This window comes from Rana temporaria, chromosome 3 (genome assembly GCF_905171775.1).
Source record: "Rana temporaria chromosome 3, aRanTem1.1, whole genome shotgun sequence".
Classification (NCBI taxonomy): Eukaryota; Metazoa; Chordata; class Amphibia; order Anura; family Ranidae; genus Rana; species Rana temporaria.
The window spans coordinates 132,055,368-132,078,817 of NC_053491.1; the positions used below are offsets into that span (position 1 = coordinate 132,055,368).

The 23,450-nt window shown below is 39.4% G+C and overlaps 1 protein-coding gene across 1 annotated transcript in view; it reads left to right on the forward strand.

Moving 5' to 3' along the window:
• Positions 1-23,450, forward strand: part of SEMA3A (semaphorin 3A) — a 294,077-nt gene that overhangs the window by 108,183 nt on the left and 162,444 nt on the right. The window contains exon 4 of the mRNA XM_040343438.1: positions 21,072-21,191. Within this exon, the coding sequence (XP_040199372.1) occupies positions 21,072-21,191 (120 nt within the window). The remainder of the gene's footprint in view (positions 1-21,071; positions 21,192-23,450) is intronic.

The following is a 23,450-nucleotide window of genomic DNA, read 5'->3' on the forward strand; positions in this document are numbered from 1 at the left end:
GAGCGATCGCGTGTGCCCGCCGGCGATCGCGCCCGCCGGGCACACGCACGGGAGTCGGGGGCGTGCGCCCCTAGTGGCGGCTAAAAGGCAGGACGTCATAATACGTGATCTCGCCTAGGAGAGCCACCTTGTGGACGTATTATGACGGTGCGGCGACGGCAAGTGGTTAAAGTGGATTTAAACCCTCCATACACCCAGTGAAGTGAACAGCCTCAGATGATACACAGGGATGAACCAAATCTCCATATATAAGGTTTACATGTACATCTGCTGTCTTCACATTTATATACTGTTTTATATACTGTTTAGAAAGTTCAGATTGTGCTAGGAAATGTTCTCTTCCTGTTTAACACTAAGTGTGATGTCTGGGCATACAGCCAAGATAGCTACAATTGCTGATTGGAGGAAAGGCACACCCCCCTCTCATCATAGGCAGAGATTCTCAGAGGTGTTTTGTAACAGGGCTAGCTCCCTGCTAATATATTTATAGCTACCCCCCAACAGAAATGTCAGGCTGCTTTTATCTGATGTGTCCGAGAATTTGTCAGGAGTTCTCAGGCTGATAACTTGGTTCAAGAGAGAGCTATGGAAGAAGAGAGATAGCAAAATATTGCAAATATATGTGCCCAGCTCAAATTTCACGAATTGGGTTTACATCCACTTTAAAAACAAATAACAAACATGTTATACTTACCTTCTCTGTGCAATGGTTTTGTATAGAGCAGCCCTAATACTCCTCTTCTCAGGTCCACCGCCAGCGCTCTGGGCCTCTCCCCCTTGCCGGGTGCCCCTATAGCAAGCTGCTTGCTATGGGGTCCACTTATGCATGCTCACTCCTGAGACAGCTCTCTGTGTCTGTCCATAAGAAGCAGAGGGAATGCCCCACCTCACTGGCTGTGATTGACAGAAGTGGGATCCAATGACAGCAAATTTACACTGTTATACTCACTAATTTCAATTGTAGCAAAGTGTAATTTCTTCAGTGTTGTTACATGAAAAGATATAATAAAATATTTACAAAAATGTGAGGGGTGTACTCACTTGTGTGAGATACTTTGTGTAGCTATATATATATATATATAATATATATATATATATATATATATATATATATATATATATATATATATATATATATATATATATATATATATATATATATATATATATATATATATATATATATATATTACAAAAGCTATAGCACTTTAAGTTCACTGCTTTCTTGTTACACTTACAAACACTAATTTTGTGACTTGTTGATGTCAAATAGGATTTAGTAGAAATTATCCATCCACACCTACAGTATCTAGATGAATGAATCACTCTGCACTGTGTGACACCTGTCCCTCACATAGTAATTCCAGATTCCCTTAAAACAAGACAAAAGCTAATAGGACACAGCTTGTAACGCTGCTACAAAAGCATTTGTAAACACAAGAAAATTAGCAAAAAGCCCACCAAGGAAGAAAAGTCAGAAACAAAATAAAACAATCTATGAATGCTCTTTAGTCATCCAAATGATCATACGGTTTTCTCACACACACACACACACACACACACCTAACTCAAAGACTACATTTGGAAAACACCAATGCAACAGTTTAAACTATATGAAAACCATTACAAATAATATCCTTACTTGACAAGCTTAGTATGACCCATAATAAAAGCAATAAATCCGTAGAGTTGACATCTGCTATTGATAACTTTTAATCATAATGCATTGCAGTGTGTTACTATGGCCCATTCATTTTAAAGAAATTGCAACTGTCTAATTTTTAATTAATTAATTTATGTTTTTATTTATTTTTTACTACAGTACATCTCAGTGAACATTGTACATGGTTATTGCACAGCAATGCTCTGTAGTGCAAGTGCTATCCAATGATATGTTGAGGATTTATTAAGTGCACCACAGGGCATTACAACATATACAGTATCTCACAAAAGTGAGTACACCCCTCACATTTTTGTAAACATTCTATTATATCTTTTCATGTGACAAAGCTGAAGAAATTACACTTTGCTACAATGTAAAGTAAAGAGTTTAAAGCTTGTATAACAGTGTCAATTTGCTGTCCTCTCAAAATAGCTCAACACGCAGCCATTAATGTCTAAACCGCTGGCAACAAAAGTGAGGCAAAATGCCAATATGTACTGTGACATACTGAAGTAGAGAAGGTAAAGGTGGTGGACTGGCCAAGCATGTTTCAGACCTAAACCCTATTGAGCATCTGTAGGGCATCCTCAAATGGGAAGTGGAGGAACGCAAGGTCTCTAACATGCACCAGCTCTGTGATGTCGTCATTGAGGAGTGGAAGAGGACTCCAGGCAACCTGTGAAGCTCTGGGGGACTCCATGCCCAAGAGGCTTAAGACCGTGCTAGAAAATAATGGTGGCCACACTAAATATTGACACGTTGGGCCCAATTTGGACATTTTAACTTGGGGTGTACTCACTTTTGTTGCTAGTGGTTTAGACATTAATGGCTATGTTTTGAGTTTGTTTGAGGGGACAGAAAATTTACACTGGTATACAAGCTGTACACTCACTATTTTACATTGTAGCAAAGTGTAATTTCTTCAGTGTTGTCACGTAAAAAGATATAATAAAATATTTACAAAAATGTGAGGGATTCACTCACTTTTGTGAGATACTGTGTATATATATATATATATATATATATATATATATATATATATATATATATATATATATATATATATATATATATATATATATATATATATATAGTTGCAATAAAAAGTATGTGAACCCTTTTGGAATGATATGAATTTCTGCACAAATTGCTCATACAATGTGATCTGATCTTTATCTAAGTCACAACAATAGACAATCACAGTCTGCTTAAACTAATAACACACAAAGAATTAAATGTTACCATGTTTTTATTGAACACACCATGTAAACATTCACAGTGTAGGTGGAAAAAGTATGTGAACCCCTAGACTAATGACATCTCCAAGAGCTAATTGGAGTGAGGTGTCAGCCAACTGGAGTCCAATCAATAAGATGAGACTGGAGGTGTTGGTTACAGCTGCCCTGTCCTATAAAAAACACACACCACTTCTGGGTTTGCTTTTCACAAGAAGCATTGTCTGATGTAAATGATGCCCTGCACAAAAGAGCTCTCAGAAGAACTACAATTAAGAATTGTTGACTTGCATAAAGCTGGAAAGGGTTATAAAAGTATCTCCAAAAGCCTTGCTGTTCATCAGTCCACGGTAAGAAAAATTGTCCATAAATGGAGAAACTTCAGAACTGCTGCTACTCTCCCTAGGAGTGGCTGTCCTGTAAAGATGACTGCAAGAGCACAGCGCAGACTGCTCAATGAGGTGAAGAAGAATCCTAGACTGTCAGCTAAAGACTTACAAAAGTCTAGTGAATCTACGATATGTAAAACACTAAACAAGAATGGATTTCATGGGAGGATACCACAGAGGAAGCCACTGCTATCCAAAAAAACATTGCTGCACGTTTACAGTTTGCACAAGAGCACCTGGATGTTCCACAGCAGTACTGGCAAAATATTCTGTGGACAAATAAAACCAAAGTTGAGTTGTTTGGAAGAAACACACAACACTATGTGTGGAGAAAAGAGGCACAGCACAACAACATCAAAACCTCATCCCAACTGTGAAGTATGGTGGTGGGGGCATCATGGTTTGGGGCTGCTTTGCTGCATCAGGGCCTGGACGGATTGCTATCATCAAAGGAAAAATTAATTCCCAAGTTTATCAAGATATTTTGCAGGAGAACTTAAGGCCATCTGTCCACCAGCTGAAGCTCAACAGAAGATGGGTGTTGCAACAGGACAACGACCTAAAGCTTAGAAGTAAATCAACAACAGAATGTCTTTAACAGACGAAAATATGCCCTTTGGAGTGGCCCAGTCAGAGTCCTGACCTCAACCCGATTGAGATGCTGTGGCATGACCTCAAGAAAGCGATTCACACCAGACATCCCAAGAATATTCCTGAACTGAAACAGTTCTGTAAAGAGGAATGGTCAAGAATTACTCCTGACCGTTGTGCATGTCTGATCTGCAACTACAGGAAACGTTTGGTTGAAGTTATTGCTGCCAAAGGAGGTTCATGCAGTTATTAATTCCAAGGGTTCACATACTTTTTCCACTCGCACTGTGAATGTTTACATGGTGTGTTCAATAAAAACATGGTAACATTTAATTCTTTGTGTGTTATAAGTTTAAGCAGACTGTGATTGTCAATTGTTGTGACTTAGATGAAGATCAGATCACATTTCATGACCAATTTGTGCAGAAATCCATATAATTCCAAAAGGGTTCACATACTTTTTATTGCAACTGTATACATATACATAATTACATAGTTAGTCAGATTGAAAAAAGACACAAGTCCATCCAGTTCAACCACAAAAAAAATAAACAAACAAAATAAAAAAACACAGTACAATCACATACACCCAACTCCATACCCACAGTTGATCCAGAGGAAGGCAAAACACCCCAGCAGAGCATGATCCAATTTGCTACAGCAGGGGAAAAAATTGCTTCCTGATCCCCTGAGAGGCAATCGGATTTACCCTGGATCTACTTTACCTACAAATCTTAGTACTCAGGCAGGGGCATGATGGGGCAAGAAAGAACTTGTAGTTTCGCAACAGCTGGAGGGCCGCCAGCTTGAAACCCTTGCTCTAAATGGTACCTGTGCCAAGTGAGCAAATTCTGTTTCCACAATGTAGCAGGACAGCCACTCAGCACAGAACCCGGAAACTAGTGAAAATCACTCTAGTAGTGGGGCCTACTACAGTAATTTTCAGCTACAATGGGGGTACCACAGGTATAGTACATACATACTTGCACTGGTCCAAGCTGAACTAACGTAACTATGTAAACATTTCCATACTTAAACTTCAGCTTTAATATATCTAGCATTAATCCACATGTAAGACCTGGCTTCAGTGTAATATTCTGCCACCACCGGTTGTGAAAATTCTGTATTAGCATACATACAGAACTATTCAGACACGTTGTCTATCTTATGATATATCATTATTGCAAAAATTCTTGGCAGTAGCAGTACACATATAAACACAAAAGGTGCAGTGCTAAAAAGGGTGTTTTAAAGGAGAATATAAAGCATAAAGTTCATAATGATAAAAGTCCAGATATTGTGATTCTGAATGGTGAACAAGAAATCTTGTGAGGAATTCTCCACCAGCGGGTATGCACACACTGCCTCTTACTGTAAACTGTGGACCACCCTATAAAGTGGTCACTGGCGCTCTTTACAAATCAGATAATTTCACATCAAAACGTCAAAATAATTCCTTCCACATCAGACTCCATATGATAGAAACTCCGCCAGATATATAGGGCCAGATTCACAGAAGAAATACGCCGGAGTATCTACTGATACTCCGGCGTATTTTCAAATTTGCCGCGTTGTGTCTTAATTTGTGATTCACAAACAAGATACGACGGCATTTGGCTAAGATCCGACAGGCTTGCGGCTTCGTATGCAAAATCCACACTCACCATACAGAAGAAAAACTTGCTTCTGAATCAATATAAAAAAGAGATGTTTCCAATCAACAAGATGGCTGACCTGGTGGGTGGCGACGTCACATGATCCTGGCTTCATCCAACATGTATCATTATAAAAAAACATCATCAGGGTCATTAGTAGCAGTATACATTCTAATCTAAAAAAAAAAAAAAACACAACAAAACAAAATTTGTACTTGCAATAAATCGTTAAAGTAAAATAAAATGTAAAATGCTGACAAAATTGCTCCTTAGTCTTAGCTCACATAAATGTTTCTAACAAGATATATAAATAATGCTTATCTGTTAGAAGGACCGTGTTTAATTACATAATGAACAATTTTGCTTATTACATTCCAGGAATATATAATAATAATAATAACAGCTAAATTAAATACAAATGAAACAACCAGTATTTCTGAATAAAACATTGGTGATTGCAGTCTCTGTGTATATCTCAGTAAATGTTTCATTTAAATAAGCCCAATGGTATATAAATACATATTTTTACATTTAATTGTAAGCTATCCTTTAACCTACAGTATCTCTCTTGAGTAGAGAGAGCTGGTAGAGAGATTATACACAAGTGCGTTTTTCTGTGTGTATAATGCAATCTACACATCTAGTTTCAGGATTTGAAGAAAAATGATATGGATATGCACCTAATAGTGCTTTGTGATTATTGTTTCATGATCCAGCATGCCTTATAATAAAATACCATTGCTTCCCTTATAGATTTAAAAGGTATATGACCATAGCATAAAAAAGCAGAAAAGAAGTGGCATTAATCCTTACATAGCCCAGGAAAAAGCCTTTGTTTTCAAAACCCAACATCTGCTGCTTGTTTATGTGAACAATATGAACCTTTAACAGTCATTCCGTATTCATCCTAACCTAAAACATATATTGTTGAAAATTCCACATTTCAATCCATTTGCCTGTGAAACAAAATGTTGCCATTTGGATGACCCAATGTTTATGTTTCTTGGCTGGTGATTTAATGATAACATTTTAGATTAACTAGGGTTTGCTCCATTTCATCTTCAGCGTTGATCTTTCAGTATGATAAAACATTTCCTGGAAAAGATTCACTAATCAGTATGCGCTTACACTGACTTCAGACTGCACATGCAACGTCCGCCAATTTGCAGATTGGCTATATGAACCTTATGTGGTTACCATTTTGAAATACAGTTAAACAAAAATGTCACTTATGGTTTTATGCTGCTTTTTCATTGGAATGATACAGATTTAGCACCTGTATTCCGTACTGTAGCGCTGACCCACAGGAGTCACTGGTTATTTTGGGTCCTTCTGTCCTTCAAGAGGGTAACCTGCTCTACCTTTGTTTTTGTTTTGTTTTTTATCAAAATTTATTGGACAGAATTGCCCTGCAGAAAAAAAAACAGTTAAATACAACAAACAGCAATGCACTATGGATTAGGTTACTGTTATATTAAACTACAGTAAGAGTGAGTTTTAGTCAATAGTTTCAGGGATTACAGTCCACATTTATGCAATATATGTACCAAGTAAAAAGATAAGTCTGAGGCCCCATACACACGACCGAGTTTCTCGGCAGAATTCAGCCAGAAACTCGACCGGAGCCATATTCTGCCGAGAAACCCGGTGGTGTGTACACTTTTGGCCGAGGAAGCCGACGAGGATCTCGTCGGGCCAAATAGAGAACATGTTTTCTATTTCCTCGTTAGTCAATGAGGAAACTTGGCTCGCCGAGATCCTTGGCGGCTTCACAAGGAACTCGACGAGCAAAACGATGTGTTTTGCCCGTCGAGTTCCTCGGATGTGTGTACGGGGCCTCAATTGTGTCTAACTAAAGCCACTAACAGCTTTTAAAGAACTGACACTGGATATACTGTACTAACCATACAAGGTTGATCCAGCGATCTCCCCACTAAGCTGTTGGGTTCGGACAGGGGGACTGCACCCCCTCCAGAACACTCTGATCAGCGCTCTCTGCCATTGGCTGAAAGTGCTGATCCAGAGTCGATCGGCTGCTGGTTTTCTAGCATGCACGTCCGACAGAAGCCAGCCAAATGACTGGCTTCTGTCGGACAGACCGATACACACAATGGCAGAATGTCGGTCCTTTTTTTTGAACCGGCAAATGTCTCCTGACATTATGCCATGTGTATGGGGCTTAAGGAACTGTTCCTATAAAATTGACCACTGGATTCTATACATACTGTAGATGGTTGGTGTCTGGACCATGGATCTCCTGTTTGAGCACTCACTTCCATTTGGAAGTATCTGTCATCCCACATGTTGGCAAAGCGAACTAGAAAAATAGACAGATGCCTATCACCGTTCTAGATAACCTGGCAGTATCCTCAGTGCAAGGCTGGCCATACAATATACAAGGTGAGAGCTGAATGAGGTGCATGGTACTCACAAGTAGCAAACTCTGTCTCTCTGCTTAGAAATATGCAGCATGTCTCCCTCCAAACACAGCCACATGCTCTCTCTCTCTTTCTTCTGGATCGTGTAGGGCACACAGCAGCCAGAAAACAACATATCCCAGAAACACTACATCACATGCACAGCAGTAATTCTGGTTCAACTCAACACTGAAACAGTCACATCAAGAAAATCTTTCCCATGTGAAAAACAGATCTTTTCATAAACACTGTTGGCCCTACTGTGGGACATACATCTGTCATTTGGTGTCTGATATTGAATGTTATCCCTAAATAAGATATCCTTTAGTCATTGTGGTAAATACATTGAGCCATGTAGGGCAGAAATTGTGAAATGCATAATTTGCTTAAAAGAGTAGGGAAGAAGTGGCTTTGCCACTGAGGTATAATGGAAGGCAAGGGTGGAACAGAGATGAGCAAGTGGTATATTAAACAAATAATAATAAGACAGCTAATAAATGAATATGAGCACATTTTGAAAAACACTGAACTCCTTCTGGTACAGTATAAACTGCAGTTCTACACATTGAGATCTAATGAAAATTGAACACATCCAAAATCTGTGTTCATTTTACACTAGTATATCAGAGTGTTATTACTGTATTATTATGCAGGATTTATATAATGCCAACATTTTGCAGAGGTCTTTACAATATGAAGAAAATGGTAACAATACAGTAGTGGATTACTTTTTAGAGGAATGCCAAGAGATATATCATCTACTCCCCACCTTTTTTTAACCCTGAGAATTCCAACCCACCACACTGGAACCTCGTAAGTGCTACATGTCGTTACATTTTTGCCATGGCCACAGCATGTGTATGGCACTGAACTGTAATGCCCTTGTTGAGGGGAACTATTGGGGAAGAGGAGGTGGCATTAAAACTTTTGCTTAACTATCTGATTTAACACCGTACGGCAGTCTTAGTAAATGAGCCCTTAAAACTGGAAAGGAATGCACCTAAAAGAATACTTAAATATTTTCAGTTATTAATGAGAATAAATCTATACTATGATATATGTTCTGTGAAAGTTATCCTTATGTTTGGAACACACAGAAGGAAATGTTCTAGAAAGACTTGATTTGCTACCAAAAGTTGGATGGAAATGTATTTTCTTCCAAACAAGCACCCCCCCCCCTCCAAAAAAAGTTACCATGGGCATACGTTTTCCTTTTTATTTATTTATTACTAAATCTACATTTTTTTGTTTTCCTTTTAAACCTGTGAACCTAACGTGTAACTGAAAGGTAAGCTACTACAATACAATACAGTGTAGCTGCATATGATTTGCCTTCATCTGTATATGTAATCTATACCCTGGCCTTTTGTTTTTATTGATTCAATTTTGAACATTTCTGTGACAGTAATAAAGGGCATATGATTTCTGCTGGTCATCACATGGAAAGTGTTAAACAGTCATACAGAAAGCATTTTGTAATAAAGGATGTACGTGATTCATACTTTGTTTAAATCAGGAGAGATGGTATGCTAAAGATATATTGTCTCTCTGCAAAGGATTTTCTATTACAAGCATATGCAATTTGCTTAGATTTTTTTTTCTCCTGTGCTAGCCAAAAAGGAAGCAAATATAGAGTTTCTTTTGAGAAAATAATGCTTGGGATCTATATAAACATTCCTACATTTTGTTTGAATCTCTCTGTGTGTGGCAGATGTTTGACAGATGGATAGACTTTATTTTCGTAACTGTTCATGTAGTCTGCTTGAAATAGCTAAACCATTGTTCTCTGCATGTAGGACCTGAAGTACCAATGCTTTTCATGTTTAATGTATCAATGTAGTCTCCAAAAGTGATGTGTTTATTACTAATCTAATTTGTGAATTGTTACTTATAATAGCCCAGCAAAGCAGAGGAACATCATTTTATTATTTTTTAAGAAGCTTGTCAGATGTTGCCAGTGTGATGATATTCAAACGTAGAATATACTACAGTTTTTAATAAATGAAATTTCTACATCTAATTGCATGAAATTCAACTATTGTCAGCATGCAGATTATCTAATCAAGTGTGCTAGGTAATGTGCAGTATTTTAATAAGGATTAGCAGTGATGCTGGACAGCACCAACATTCAGAAGTTACATCCTTTAACCACTTCCATACAGGGCATTTTCACCCCCTTCCTGCCCAGACCAATTTTTTGTTTTCAGCTCTTTGAATGACAATTACGCGGTCATGCAACACTGTACCCAAATTAAATCTTTATGTTTTCCCCCTCACAAATAGAGCTTTCGTTTGGTGGTATTTGATCATCCCTACGGTTTTTATTTTTTGCGCTATAAACCAAAAGCAGAGCAACAATTTTGAAAAAACACCATATTTTACTTTAATAAATATAAAAAAAAATATTTTCCACAGCTTTGACTGATACGTATTCTTCTACATATTTTTGGTAAAAAAAAATTGCAATAAGCGTATATTGATTGGTTTGCGCAAAAGTTATAGCGTCTACAAAATAGGGGATAGATTTATGGCATTTTTTTTTACTAGTAATGGCGGCGATCTGCGATTTTTATTGTGATCGTGACATTGCGGCGGACATATCGGACACTTTTGACATGTTTTTGGGACCATTCACATTTATACAGCGATTAGTGCTATAAAACTGCACTGATTCCTGTGTAAATGTGACTGTCAGGGAAGGGGTTAACACTAGGGGGCTCTGAAGGGGTTAAGTTCCCTGGGAGTGATTTCTAACTGTAGGGGCAGGGGGACTCACAAGGTGAGGAGACCGATCTGTGTTTCTCTGTACTGGGAACACACATCGGTCTCCTTACCTCTGACAGGAGGTGGATCTGTGTGTTTACACGTGCGCCCCCTAGCGGCCGCGATGCACAGGACGTCATATTAAGTCCACTCTGAAGGACGGACAGTTCCTGCCAACGTCATATTATTATGGCTCGGTAGGGAACTGGTTAAGACCCAACTACTGTATATGGAATGTATCATCAATTCCAAATAATTAGGCTTCATGCACATGAGCAGAAGAAAGGCCGCTTTTAGAGGCATTTTTCATTTTTATGTCTCCAGACACAGCCCTATTTTGGACAATGGGTTGGATTTACTAAAGGCAAATAGACTGTGCACTTTTCAAGTGCAGTTGCACCAATTTTCCATAGTAAATTCAAATGTGGTAAAGCATCACTTTGTGAAGAATTGGGTGCAAGGAAAAAAAATGAATTTTTGCTTGCATATGATCAGATTGGAAATCAGCAGAGCTTTACCACATTTACTAAGCTGTCGGGGAAATGGGTGCAATTGCACTTGCAGAGTGTTTGCCTACAGAAAATCTACCCAATTGTATCCATGATACCATGAACATTTCAGCGTTTAGGTTTCGATTTTAGAGTAGCATTCAGATGCATAAAAACCCCATTCCTGCATTTAGAGAGGATATTACTGGCATACTTTTCTCTAATAATCGCAAAAATGTGTGTAAACGTGAGCGTATGCACATTACAGTTAACAAAATAGATTAATATTACAGTCAACAGAATGAGTTTATGGAATGAGCTTCTAAATGACATATGCCTGTACATAAATGCAAACAAATGTGTGCAGCTACATGCAAAAACAAGAATTTTTTACTGCTAGCTCCTGAAAGAAAGATCAAGCATAAATTGGAATATTTTTTATACCACATGTTCATGAAGCTCAAACTTTATCTTCTTACATTAGTGTGCCAAAATTATCTGTTACATGTAAGTATTGTTAATGTAAATGTTTTTACATTTTTCTCTCATATTTCAGGTAAATATGCCACATATATTTAAATTCCTTTATAATATAACACAGATGCTGTTTATCAGATTAGTTCAAATAGGGACATAAACACAAAGGCTGGGTCACACTATTGCGAATTGGATGTGAGTTTCGTGGCATCCACTGAAATGGTGAATGGAGACGCACCAGACTCCTGCTGTGAGCCGTTGCGTTCTTCAGTGTGAACCCAGCCAAATTCCTTTACCCAAAGCAACCAGGAAAACACATACTATGTCCACTAACTAAGGTTATTAAGCCTTTCAACAAATGCAAAAAAAAATGGATCAAAAATTACAACCATTTATAGTGTTCATGATTACAAGAGGGTGTCTCATACATCCAAGCAATGCTGTATCCTGGCCTAGGCCAACAAGGCCCAGGCCTAGGGCAGCACTTTGCAGGGAGGCAGCACGGAAAGAGTCCCCAGTTTGCGCTACACTGTTAGTGTAGTGCCAGTCTTATGGGGCGTACTGGGCTAAGAGGCAAATTAGTCTGGCGCCCCCATAAAGCGCCCGCACTGTTTCCGGTATGCGGGTGGCCGGCATTCCGCAACTATGGGGTGGCACTGCTTATAATTTTGACTGTCCTATCATCCTGGACCACAAAACTTCCTCACTGTGCTATGTTTTCTGCTGCACTATTGGCATGGTTATATCTTCTTAGTCCTCTCCATAAATGTATCAGAAATTTGTGCTTAAAGTAGAACTATAGGCAACTATAGGTCCTATTGCAGAGATTTCCCTTCACTTCCTCCCCCATAGCCAAACAGGAAGTGAGTGGAAATCTATGCAAATTAAGGGAATCCATTGCCCCCCAGGCCCTCAGAACTTTTTGAGTGTCCCCACTCGAAAATGTTTAGGGTCTTAAACAGAAAGGGATGGGGCCTTGACAGGAAGGGGTGGATCATACTTAAATAAGGGGGTGCATGAGTTTAGTCAGGCCTAGGGCAGCACAAATCCTAAAACACACTACTGCATCCAAGTGTTCCTTGGGTCATGCCCCTTCTTCAGGATAGGGGAGCCCCAATTAGGACAGCACATTATATCATACAATTTATACTAGTGTCTACATTTGTACAGTTAAATCCGCATCTGAAAGTCATTCTATTAAAACATGGCTGCAGATCATTGTATGTAGATAGAAATTGTGCACATAGCCATCCACCTGCCAAACAATATGAAAGCCTGTCCCTCTGGAATGGTGGCCTTTACATGGCCCTCTAAGGGGCCTCTCTCCCAGGCTGGAGTAGTGGATTGATACTCCCTGTTTTTTTACAATTTTTGTTTGGTTGCATGTGTTGATTTCCTTGACAACTTCAGTTAGTGGACAACAAATGAATATTCCTGTATTTAGAGGTGATCAACATCTCAGCAATTATGGGATTGGAATATATATTAGAGGATCACCAACCTATCATGAACCTAGGGGATAGTTACCCATAGTAGCCAATCAGATTCTTGTATCACTCTGAAAACGAGAATTGTAATTGGGTGCAAAAACAATGAACCATTTAAATCAGCCACACACCCTCCCCCGAAGACATAAATTCCACATTACTATTTAGGGTGCACCAATAAACCTAAAAGTCAAACAGATAATTGTGAATATTTACTTTATCAGAATAGATACCTACAGATTGCTGTTGTTTGCACTCAACGATTGCATGATTCTTTTTTCATCAAACAAATCTACATGCAAATATTCAGATGAATCTGTAGTATTTGGATTGCTAATTCTGTCATTATGAAATACCAATAATACAGATACATAAACAGACTTTGACTAACTTTTTCTAAAGTCAAATTTGGAAGCCAAATAACCTACTAGTATTTTTGTGGGTTGTGTTAGGAAGGCAAAACACCCAATGGAAACACACACAAGAACAGAAAGAGCATAGAAACTGCAGGAGGAAAGTGTCCCTGATGGGAAATGAACCCTGGATCATAGTGTTGTAAGACCACATATATAACCTCAAAGCTTTTATACTACCTCTATATTGGATCTGCATTCATTTTAATTAGCTACAATTTATATGTTTATAAAATGATGGGTAGCCTTGGATCTAGTGTGACTCATTTAGAACAATGATACAAAACAAATCTCTTATTAAAATACAATTTATTTCCTATTTGCCGAATGTGAAACGGTTAAATGTAAAGGTTTAATGCAAAAAAATGTAACAAAATCTGGTCATATTTATACAGTTAAGCACAACTATTGCTAGCCTAGACACTGGCTATAACCACAAAAGACAAATTTATGATATCTTACAATAGTTTATTTATAAGTCCATCCAACCAGTTCGATTTAGACTAAAGGGAAAGTTTAAACACTGCAGTTGACATATTGATAAGAATATGTAGACAATGTGCTTTAAATAATAAATAGGCTAAATATACATTCCTGTGCAGCGGGGTTGTATTTCTGTTTACTGAACATGCCTAGTTGTAGTCTTTGCTCTCATTGTTTATTTAAACCATGGAAAGACCTGAGTATAAAATATTAATGTATTTGTACATGTTTCTCACAGTACCGCTGTGCCAGACTGTCATAGCTCATCTCTTGTATGTTAGGGTATGGGAAGGTTTAGGCAAATCATATCTTTTAATTTACCAGTATTAATTTTATGTTTGTTGATGGTTAAATGTGCTCTTGGATGTTTAGGCCAATGTTTATCTCAAACCAAACATATGTTTCACAGAAAGAACAATGAGTATCTATCTACATGTGATATATGGGAAAGAAGAACATTTGACTTTAGACCAAAATGAATTCAAGTGCAGGCTGTTCTGTTCTGACAGCTTTGTCTAAAAGTATGACATAATGTTATTAAAAATATTAAATAGTAATTTATACACAAGTATAAGGTTGACCATACTCAGGTAGTTAACAACATGTTAGACATCAAACACCTCAACCTCTAGCATTTAAGTGGCTTCATAATTACCAGCTTTTCTCAAAAATGTAAATGTCTTGCATTTTATTAAGCATTCTTTTTCCAGAGAGAGAGAGAGAGAGAGAGAGAGAGAAAGAAAAGAAAAAAAAAAAGGAAATCATTGTAGGTATAAGATACAAGGTGCTAGAGGCACCTGCCCATAGCTGCAGCAGCCTCTAAAACCACCTAGCAGATGAGTTTGTCAACTGGAATGTACATGAGAATGCATGTTTTTTTATGGTACAGTAGCACCTTACTTTTACTAATGTACATCAACTTTTTGTATTTTGTGAACCGCAACCAAACTATTTGTTTACAAAAATAAATAAATTCCTTTACCTTGGGGTTTTTGGTGATGTCACACACACAGAGTGGTAAACATAAAGCTGAGAGCATAGGGCCAGATTCACAAAGGGGATACGACGGCGTATCTCCTGATACGCCGTCGTATCTCTGTTTCTATCTATGCGACTGATTCATAGAATCGGTTACGCATAGATATCCATAAGATCCGACAGGTGTAATTGATTTACACTGTCGGATCTTAGGATGCAGTACCACGGCCGCCGCTGGGGGGAGTTTGCGTCGTAAACCAGCGTCGGGTATGCAAATTAGGAGTTACGGCGATCCACGGCGGATCTTCCCGTTCGCTACATCGCTGCTAGTCTGGTTTCCCGTCGCAAATTTAGTCGTCGTTTTGGGTGCCCTAACTTTACTCAGCAATCGCATTGCTGTCTAAAGTATGGCCGTCGTTCCCGCGTCGAAATTTAAAATTTAACGTCGTTTGCGTAACACGTCCAGGAATACGGAAGTACGCTACGCACTTTGCCGTTCGAGAAAATGACATCACGGCGCGCAAAGCACGACGGGAATTGCGAAACGAAGCATGCACAGTAGGTCCGGCGCGGGAGCGCGCCTAATTTAAATGGCACACGCCCATTTGAATTGGCCCGCCTTGCGCCGGAGGCCGCCGGCGTAGTTTTCATTGTAAGTGCTTTGTGAATCAGGCACTTGCGATGAAAACTTGCGGCGGTGTAACTTATCTACGATACGTTACGCCGCCGCGATTCTACGTGAATCTGGCCCATAGTCTCCCAAATTGCACCTGACAAATGTTTGGGTGTCTGTGAGCAACATCAAAGCACTGAACCCGCTCCCCACCAAATGGTTCTCTGGCTAACCAACATTTATGTTCAGCTGGAGGTTATTGCTCATTATTAGGATTGTGCTGGTGCTGATGGTTTTTGTCAGCTCTCCCCTACCTCTTCCAGAAGTATAAACATGTATGCTCCGGTGATCTTACCTTGCATGTTTTGGGCTTTTCTTTGTTAAAAAATGACCCTTTAGCAATTAGATATGTTTTCTCTCTTTTGGGATTGACAGTTTATTGTGCTAAGTGTTGTTATAATGGATGTTGTAGCATATTTAAGTGCATTCAGATGTGACTGCCAAAATTTAAATAAGACCTTATCTGCCTAAGGCTTCCTACACATGATCAAACACCAGCTTTTTACAAGATTCAAGCAGAGCTAAGCGTGCTGATATCACCAAGAGCCTGCTAAAATAAATTCCATAAAACTAGCATAAGAAACTGACTCGGTCTTCATATTTGACTTATGTAGAAGACTATGCAACAATATTCAGACTGGGAAAGGTGAAGATGAAGAGCAACATTATGAGCCAAACATAGCTCTACTGGTTACATTGTGCACATGTAAATGTGCTTATAGGAAAAGAGAACACAACAAATTCATTGTGTCATTCTGAAACTCATGTGATGCTGCTCCTTTCTTGGAATAAGGTTACATAAATGGGTGTAAACATTTTACCAATCCAATTACACATGTTTTTTTCAGCAAATTTCCCATTAGTAAACACTTGCGTAAAATCTTTTTTTCCAGTACCTACATTTAGCATATGTTCTCAGGTGCAGATTTTTGGATTTGTGTTACAGATCTACTAAGTATGAACAGTGATCGGTCTCCTCCTCCGGGCAGTCCTATCCCTTCACAGTAAGGCCTGGTACACACGAGCAAACATGTACGATGAAACCGGTCCGTCGGACCGTTTTCACCGTACATGCCTGCCAGAGGGCTTCTGTACGATGGTTGTACTAACCATCGTACAGAAGTCCGCGCGTAAACAATACGCGGGGCGTGTCCGCGTCGTCGCCGCGACGATGACGCGGCGACATGGGCGGGCCTGCCATTTAAAGGCTTCCACGCATGCGTCAAAGTCATTCGACGCATGCGAGGGACGGCGGGCGCTCGGACATGTACGGTAGGTCTGTACTGACGACTGTACATGTCCGAGCGGGCAGGATTCCAGTGGACGGTTTTAAAACACGTCCAGGAATATTTGTCTGCTGGGAAAAGGCCCGGCGGGCAAATGTTTGCTGGAATTCGGCCCGCTCGCGCCTACACACGACCGAACATGTATGCTGAAACTGGCCCGCGGACCAGTTTCAGCATACATGTTTGGTCGTGTGTACGGGGCCTTAGAATCACTCCCTGTCCCTAGGACACACATTTAACCACTTGATCACCCCCTAGTGTTAACCCCTTCCCTGCCAATGACATTTATACAGTAATCAGTGTCTTTTTTTGGCTCTGATCACTGTATGAATGTCAATGGTCCTAAAAAAGTGTCAAAAGTGTCCGATCATTCCACCGCAATGTTGCAGTCCAGCAAAAATCGCAGATCACCCTCATTACTAGTAAAAAAAGTATAATAAAAATGCCATAAATATATCCCCTATTTTGTAAACGCTATAACTTTTGCACAAACCAATCAATACACACTTATTGCAATTATTGTTATAAAAAATATGTGGAAGAATACATATTGTCCTAAACTGAGAAAGAATCTTTAGTCTTTTTTTTGGGGGGGGGGGGGGTATTATAGCAAAAAGTAAAAAATATTGTTTTTTTTTCAAAATTTACAATTTTTCTTGTTTATAGAGCAAAAAATAAAAACCGCAGAGGTGATCAAATACCACCAAAAGAAAGCTCTATTTGTGGGAACAAAAGGACGTAAATTTTGTTTGGGTACAGCGTTGCACGACAGGGCAATTGTCAGTTAAAGCAATGCAGTTGCATATCACAAAAAAATGGCCTGGTCATTAAGGGGGAAAATCCTTCCAGGGCTTAAGTGGTTAACCTACCAGCATGTCTTTAGATAGTTGGAAGAAACCAGAGTCCCCGGAGGAACCCACACAGGTACAGGGAGAACATGCATACTCAATGCAGTTAGTGTGATTGTTGGTATTCAAACCAATTACCCTAATGCTGCCAAACAGACGTATTGTCACTGGTACAAAAAATTATGGGAAATTCATATTTATTTAGTTGCAGCAGTTACAGTAGGTGATAGTAAATCTTACAGTAGAAAAACCTGCTCTGGTAACAACTGTTTTGGAGGGGATATTGTTAGTTACTGCTGTGTCTCAGAGAAAAAACTGACAAGGGTCTTAACAACTACCTAACTTTTTTTGAAACAAAAACATTTAGCATTTTCATACACATTTGGGCCTCTTGTATGTGGCGTAATGCCTCGTGTATGGGCATACCTTGTGAAATATATCTATTGCTGTGGCGTTCGTGAGCCCATTTGTCTATATTACAGAAAACACTGTGTGCATGTAATCACTGATACTGGCATGTACTCACCTAAAATTTTACTTTTTGAAAACTACACCCATATGCCTGTGCAAGTACACGATGATATTAGCCGTTATTTGTGAACATAATTTCTTTTATATATTCCTATGGACAAAAATACTCTTCAGCTGTGGCTTTGGGGTGCCACAACAACAGATGAGTTTTACACTGTACATCCATATGCTTGACATTATGACCATGAGCAAGAGGCCTAAAACATTTATAATATTTTTTACTCATACACAAAAACTATATTTTTTAATTTCAACTCTGTGACACGACATACTTTACGGTTTATTTTTATACTAAGCTGTTGAAGTTATGAATATATTGATCTGTGCAGGAGAGGTTGGAATGAATGTTTTTTTAGGCCCAGAGCCAAGAAGGAGGTGAGAGTTGTGTCGTGGTTATGACACACGTCCATATACAAAACGCCTTTGGAACTGTTCTGTCTCAGATCTGAAAATCTGCTGCAAACTATTTTAACAAGCAGTTAGGTTAACAAAATATCAGTCTGCTCTCTAAGTGTAACTGACATTAACCCTGTAGCATGCCAGAGTCACACAACATCAAGTTTACAACACAACAAATGTACGACTGAATCTTAAAGTGGGCCACATATGCGCTAAACAGATTTGTTTCTCTTTATAGTTTGAATTTACCGTTTTAGCAAGTCCCTTTGGATCTACAATGAGCAAAAAAATCTGAATGTGTGTGGACACAGAACAAGGGATCCTAACATTTGATAGCTCTGATTTTAACCCCTTCCCATGTGCGCTATAGCCAAATGCCGGCTACAACGCGGACCTACATTGCTGGGAGGCCGTCAATAAACGTGCTAGCCTTTGCATTCTTCCAGCGCGCCCCCTGTAATCGCAGATTCAATGAGACTCGGGTGATCACAGATCCCGACCCCTTACCATGTGATCAGCTGTCAGCCGATCACCTGATGTAAACAGTAGATCGATAATCGTTGATTTTTTTCTCCTCACGCTAACAGTGTGAGGAGAAAAAAAAGATGATTGCCGGCTTCTGTGAAAGGGACATCAGTCCCAAAGAGGAATAAGTGCAGCCACCTCAATTGTGCCCACCAGTGCCGCCTGTCAGTGCCACCTATCAATGCCAACCAGTGCCACATATAAATGCCTATCAGTGCCACCCATCAGTGCCACCCATCAGTGTCCACCAGTGCCACCTATCGGTGCCCTTCAGTACCGCCTTATTAGTGCCCATCAGTGCAGCCTATCGGTAACCATCAGTGCCACCTATTAATGCCATTCAGTGAAGCCTATTAGTGCCCACCAGTGCAGCCTCATCAGCGTACATCAATGAAGGAGAACATTTTTTTAACAAAAAATTTAAACCACAGTGGTAATCAAATACCACCAAAAGAAAGCTTTATTTGTCAAAAAAATAATAATAATTCATATGGATATCGTTTTGCATGACCGCACAATGGTCATTCAAAGAGTGACAGTATGTATACCAAAATGTATTCAGGGGAGGTTATAAAGAGTATCTATGACTATACAGGGCACATGTTAGTGAGGGTGACAAATTAATGTACCTGTTATAAACAGATACATGAAACCGAAGCATGCACTGCCTGCAGAGGTACAGTAAGACATGGTGTGTCTACATGGAGTTACGTGTGCTCTTTCCCTGCCTCTGCAGCTATCACACAGACAATGCAGTGCAAGGGAGTTTTACATTTGGGTGGTCTGAGCCCGATGGGGATTCACATATGCTAGTTCCCCTTTAGGCCTGTTCCCCTTGTGATTGACAACATGGAAGTGGGTTGATTCATATCCAATAGAAAGCCTGCTATTGGCTATAAAATCCACCCACTACATACTGTGAATCACAAGTTGAGGGTGGATCTGATAGGGAGCTAGTGACTAAGCTTTCCCATCAGGCTCTGCACACCATCAGCATAACTGATTGATAGGAGGCCTCCTAACAACCAGATATGCAGACAGTAAGGGAGAGGAGGCCTTATGCCTTGTACACACGATTGTAATTTCCGATGGAAAAAGTCAGTTAAGAAGCCCTAACATCGGTCGTAGATTCAAGTGAATATCGTATCCTGCTGATGTTGTTGGACTTCTGCTGTATTGTCTTTCAAGGCTTGATTTTAAACTCCACTTTGTGAGTACAATGATTTATTTTAACAATTTTAATAAAATTCATTTAGCAGTATCACACTAGGTCGGTGCGCCCTCCGTTCTCTTTTTTCTTTTTTAGTACTAATGAAATACCACATTTACTGCTAAACTATGATTTTAAGATATGCCACGTTTTACAAAGTCACCATATGAAAGCATGTGGGACAAGTTGCCACAATGAAGCTACATACAGCAACCTGCTATGTTCTTTTGCTTTATGAAATGTGCCCAATGGCCCACAGTGCATACCTTACAGACTTCCGTTATCATTGGATGAAAAATAAACTGGAGGCATATACTATACACAAGAGACCTACAAGAGTGGCACTGTGAAGGAAGAGGCATCTATAAAGAAATAAAAAACATTTATTGACAGGGAAATTAATTACTAGAAATTAAAGTGTTTTTTTTTCCAAGAAATGTATTCTTTAATGAGTGCATGATTGGAATGGGAATCTGAATAATCTTAGTTATATATGCACCTAAGCTATGTATTTACTGTGCCCGAATATACTAATTTTCTATTTCTGTTTCTTTCCACAGAGAGAATGTGCCAATTTTATTAAGGTTCTGAAGGTTTACAACCAAACTCATTTGTATGCATGTGGAACTGGAGCTTTTCACCCTGTCTGTACCTATGTTGATGTTGGCCACTATCCGGAGGTAAAATTAAAAATGTGTTTATGTAGTATGTCAAGTAGATGTTAGTGAATGTGGTAGGCCATTAGCTAACCATGTCATCAGCATTGCAAAGCCTACTCCCAGCAACAGATGCCATCTTTTTAGTCAAGCATAAAGAAATGATGTATAGGCAGATATAAATATATAAACAGAGCCACTCCTGAACTTACACATTTTGTATGTTCACGCCATATGTGTGGAGACTGTACAGCAATTATTCACTGTTTAATGTGCACAAATCAAACATGATGGTTTTCACCAAGACTGGGAATATTTCTATAGTTTATTTAAACATATTAAAATACTTTTGTTTGGTCTACACACATTCTGTTGGAAGAGTTTAGTGAAATATGATACGGGTTAAGTCTATATAGAAATGTGTACAGTTCAAATGCTGTATAACCAAATATCACTGTGGTTTTTTTGAAGCTCGGAACTGTTATGGGCAATTGCCGGGGCTACCCACAACCACTTCATTCCACTTTCTTATCTGACAGATTCGGCCAAACTTCCATTCCTGCTTAAAAAATAAAGCAGGGAGTAGGGTTCCAAAAGCAATGATGTGTTGCAGCCAACAGCAATCGTTCCTCTTTTTAATTTTGGAAATGTAGTTTATAAAAAAAATAAAATAAGATGGGATTCCTCAACTGTACGGTACATGGTTTGTTTTTGGTACTTCATTAATCAAATTGATCTGCAAAATGTTGCTTATACAGTATTAATTTTTTTTACAAACATAATTCTGTTTCCCATAGCTATAGATTAGAATTCCCTTTTCACTGACCTGACTACAGCAAACTGAAAGGAGATACTGACTATTTTGAAAAAAATCCTTATAGCTATATTTAAATCACTTACCTGTAATGAAGGATGTCTTAAATTGTGCAGGCAGCAGAATCCTGTAAAAGTCTTCACTTGCAGGGATGCCTGTTTTCTTCCTGTCTCTGAACTTCTGGTGCTGTAATTATTATTATTTTACAGGATTTATTATAGCGCTAACAGTTTGCGCAGCACTTTACAACACTAGGGAGGGTTAAAGAGAAAGTACCCCCCCCCCCCCCGATAAACAGGGAGAAAACAAATTCTGCAAGAGAAAGGCATAATGAGCTAGTATAGCATAGCATACTAGCTCATTATGTGGCACTTACCTGAAATCGAAGCCCCCAAAGTGTTCCTCGTTCCCCGCCGCCGCCATGTCCCCTTGCAGATCCTTCCTTGTATCACCGCTCCAGCACTGTGATTGGCCAGAACGACGATAACGTCACTCCCACGCGCGAGACCGGCAGATCCGCGCGCATGCGCGGGAATATGGCATTAACCCAAATTATGCCATTCAGAAAAACGGCACGCTCAGTTCGCCTGCGCCGTTGTCCATGGCGCCTGTCATTATTGTAAATATCTCCTAAACCATGCAGGTTTAGGAGATATTTCTTGCACCCACAGGTAAGCCTTAATCTAGGCTTACCTGTAGGTGCAAGTTGTGTGGTTGGGTTTACAACCACTTTAACAGTGTCTTCAGGCAATGCAGCATTACAGATAGTCTAGGGGTTCCTCTTTCCCCCTCCTCCATTGAGAAACGTTATTTAATTTATTACACAACTTGTAATGCAATCTGTGAGTGAAGGCAAGAATTATGTGTCTGAATAGGCTATTCCCAATTCACAGTGTAATTAACAAAATACATTTTCTATAGAGAAGGAGGAAAAAGGAGGCATTCTGCATTGGACCATCTGTACTGCTGTTCTGCCTGTGTATACTTTATATAAGGTATAACAGTGCTGAGAAGCATGGCCAAAGCTTTTTTGGTCATTCTTCTCTTCTGGGTCACGTGTGCTTTTTTTTGACCCAGAATCAGCTGACAGCTAAAGTCCACTGTCAGCTGATGTCACAGAGCCTCTCCAGGATCTGGAAGGACCCCAACCATTTTGTTGGTATCTACCCAGCTGCCTTACTGACAGCTAGCTCCATTTCTCAGCACGCAGCTAAGACTCAAATCCAGCTGCTCCCACCCCCTCTCCAGCCAGTGCTCCAATGAGTTCTGGAAGAGAAGAGCAGAGAGCATTCCCTCCAGAGCTCGATCATGTAATCGCTCAGTTATCAGGCAGGCTTAGCGTCAGGGGACAGCTGCAGCATCACACCAATGCTGCAGAATGGAGATGACTATGTATGTTTGTTTTTTTTAGTCACCCTAAACTTCTCCTTTAACTCCTAATTATTTGTAGCAAAATGTAGATAGCATTA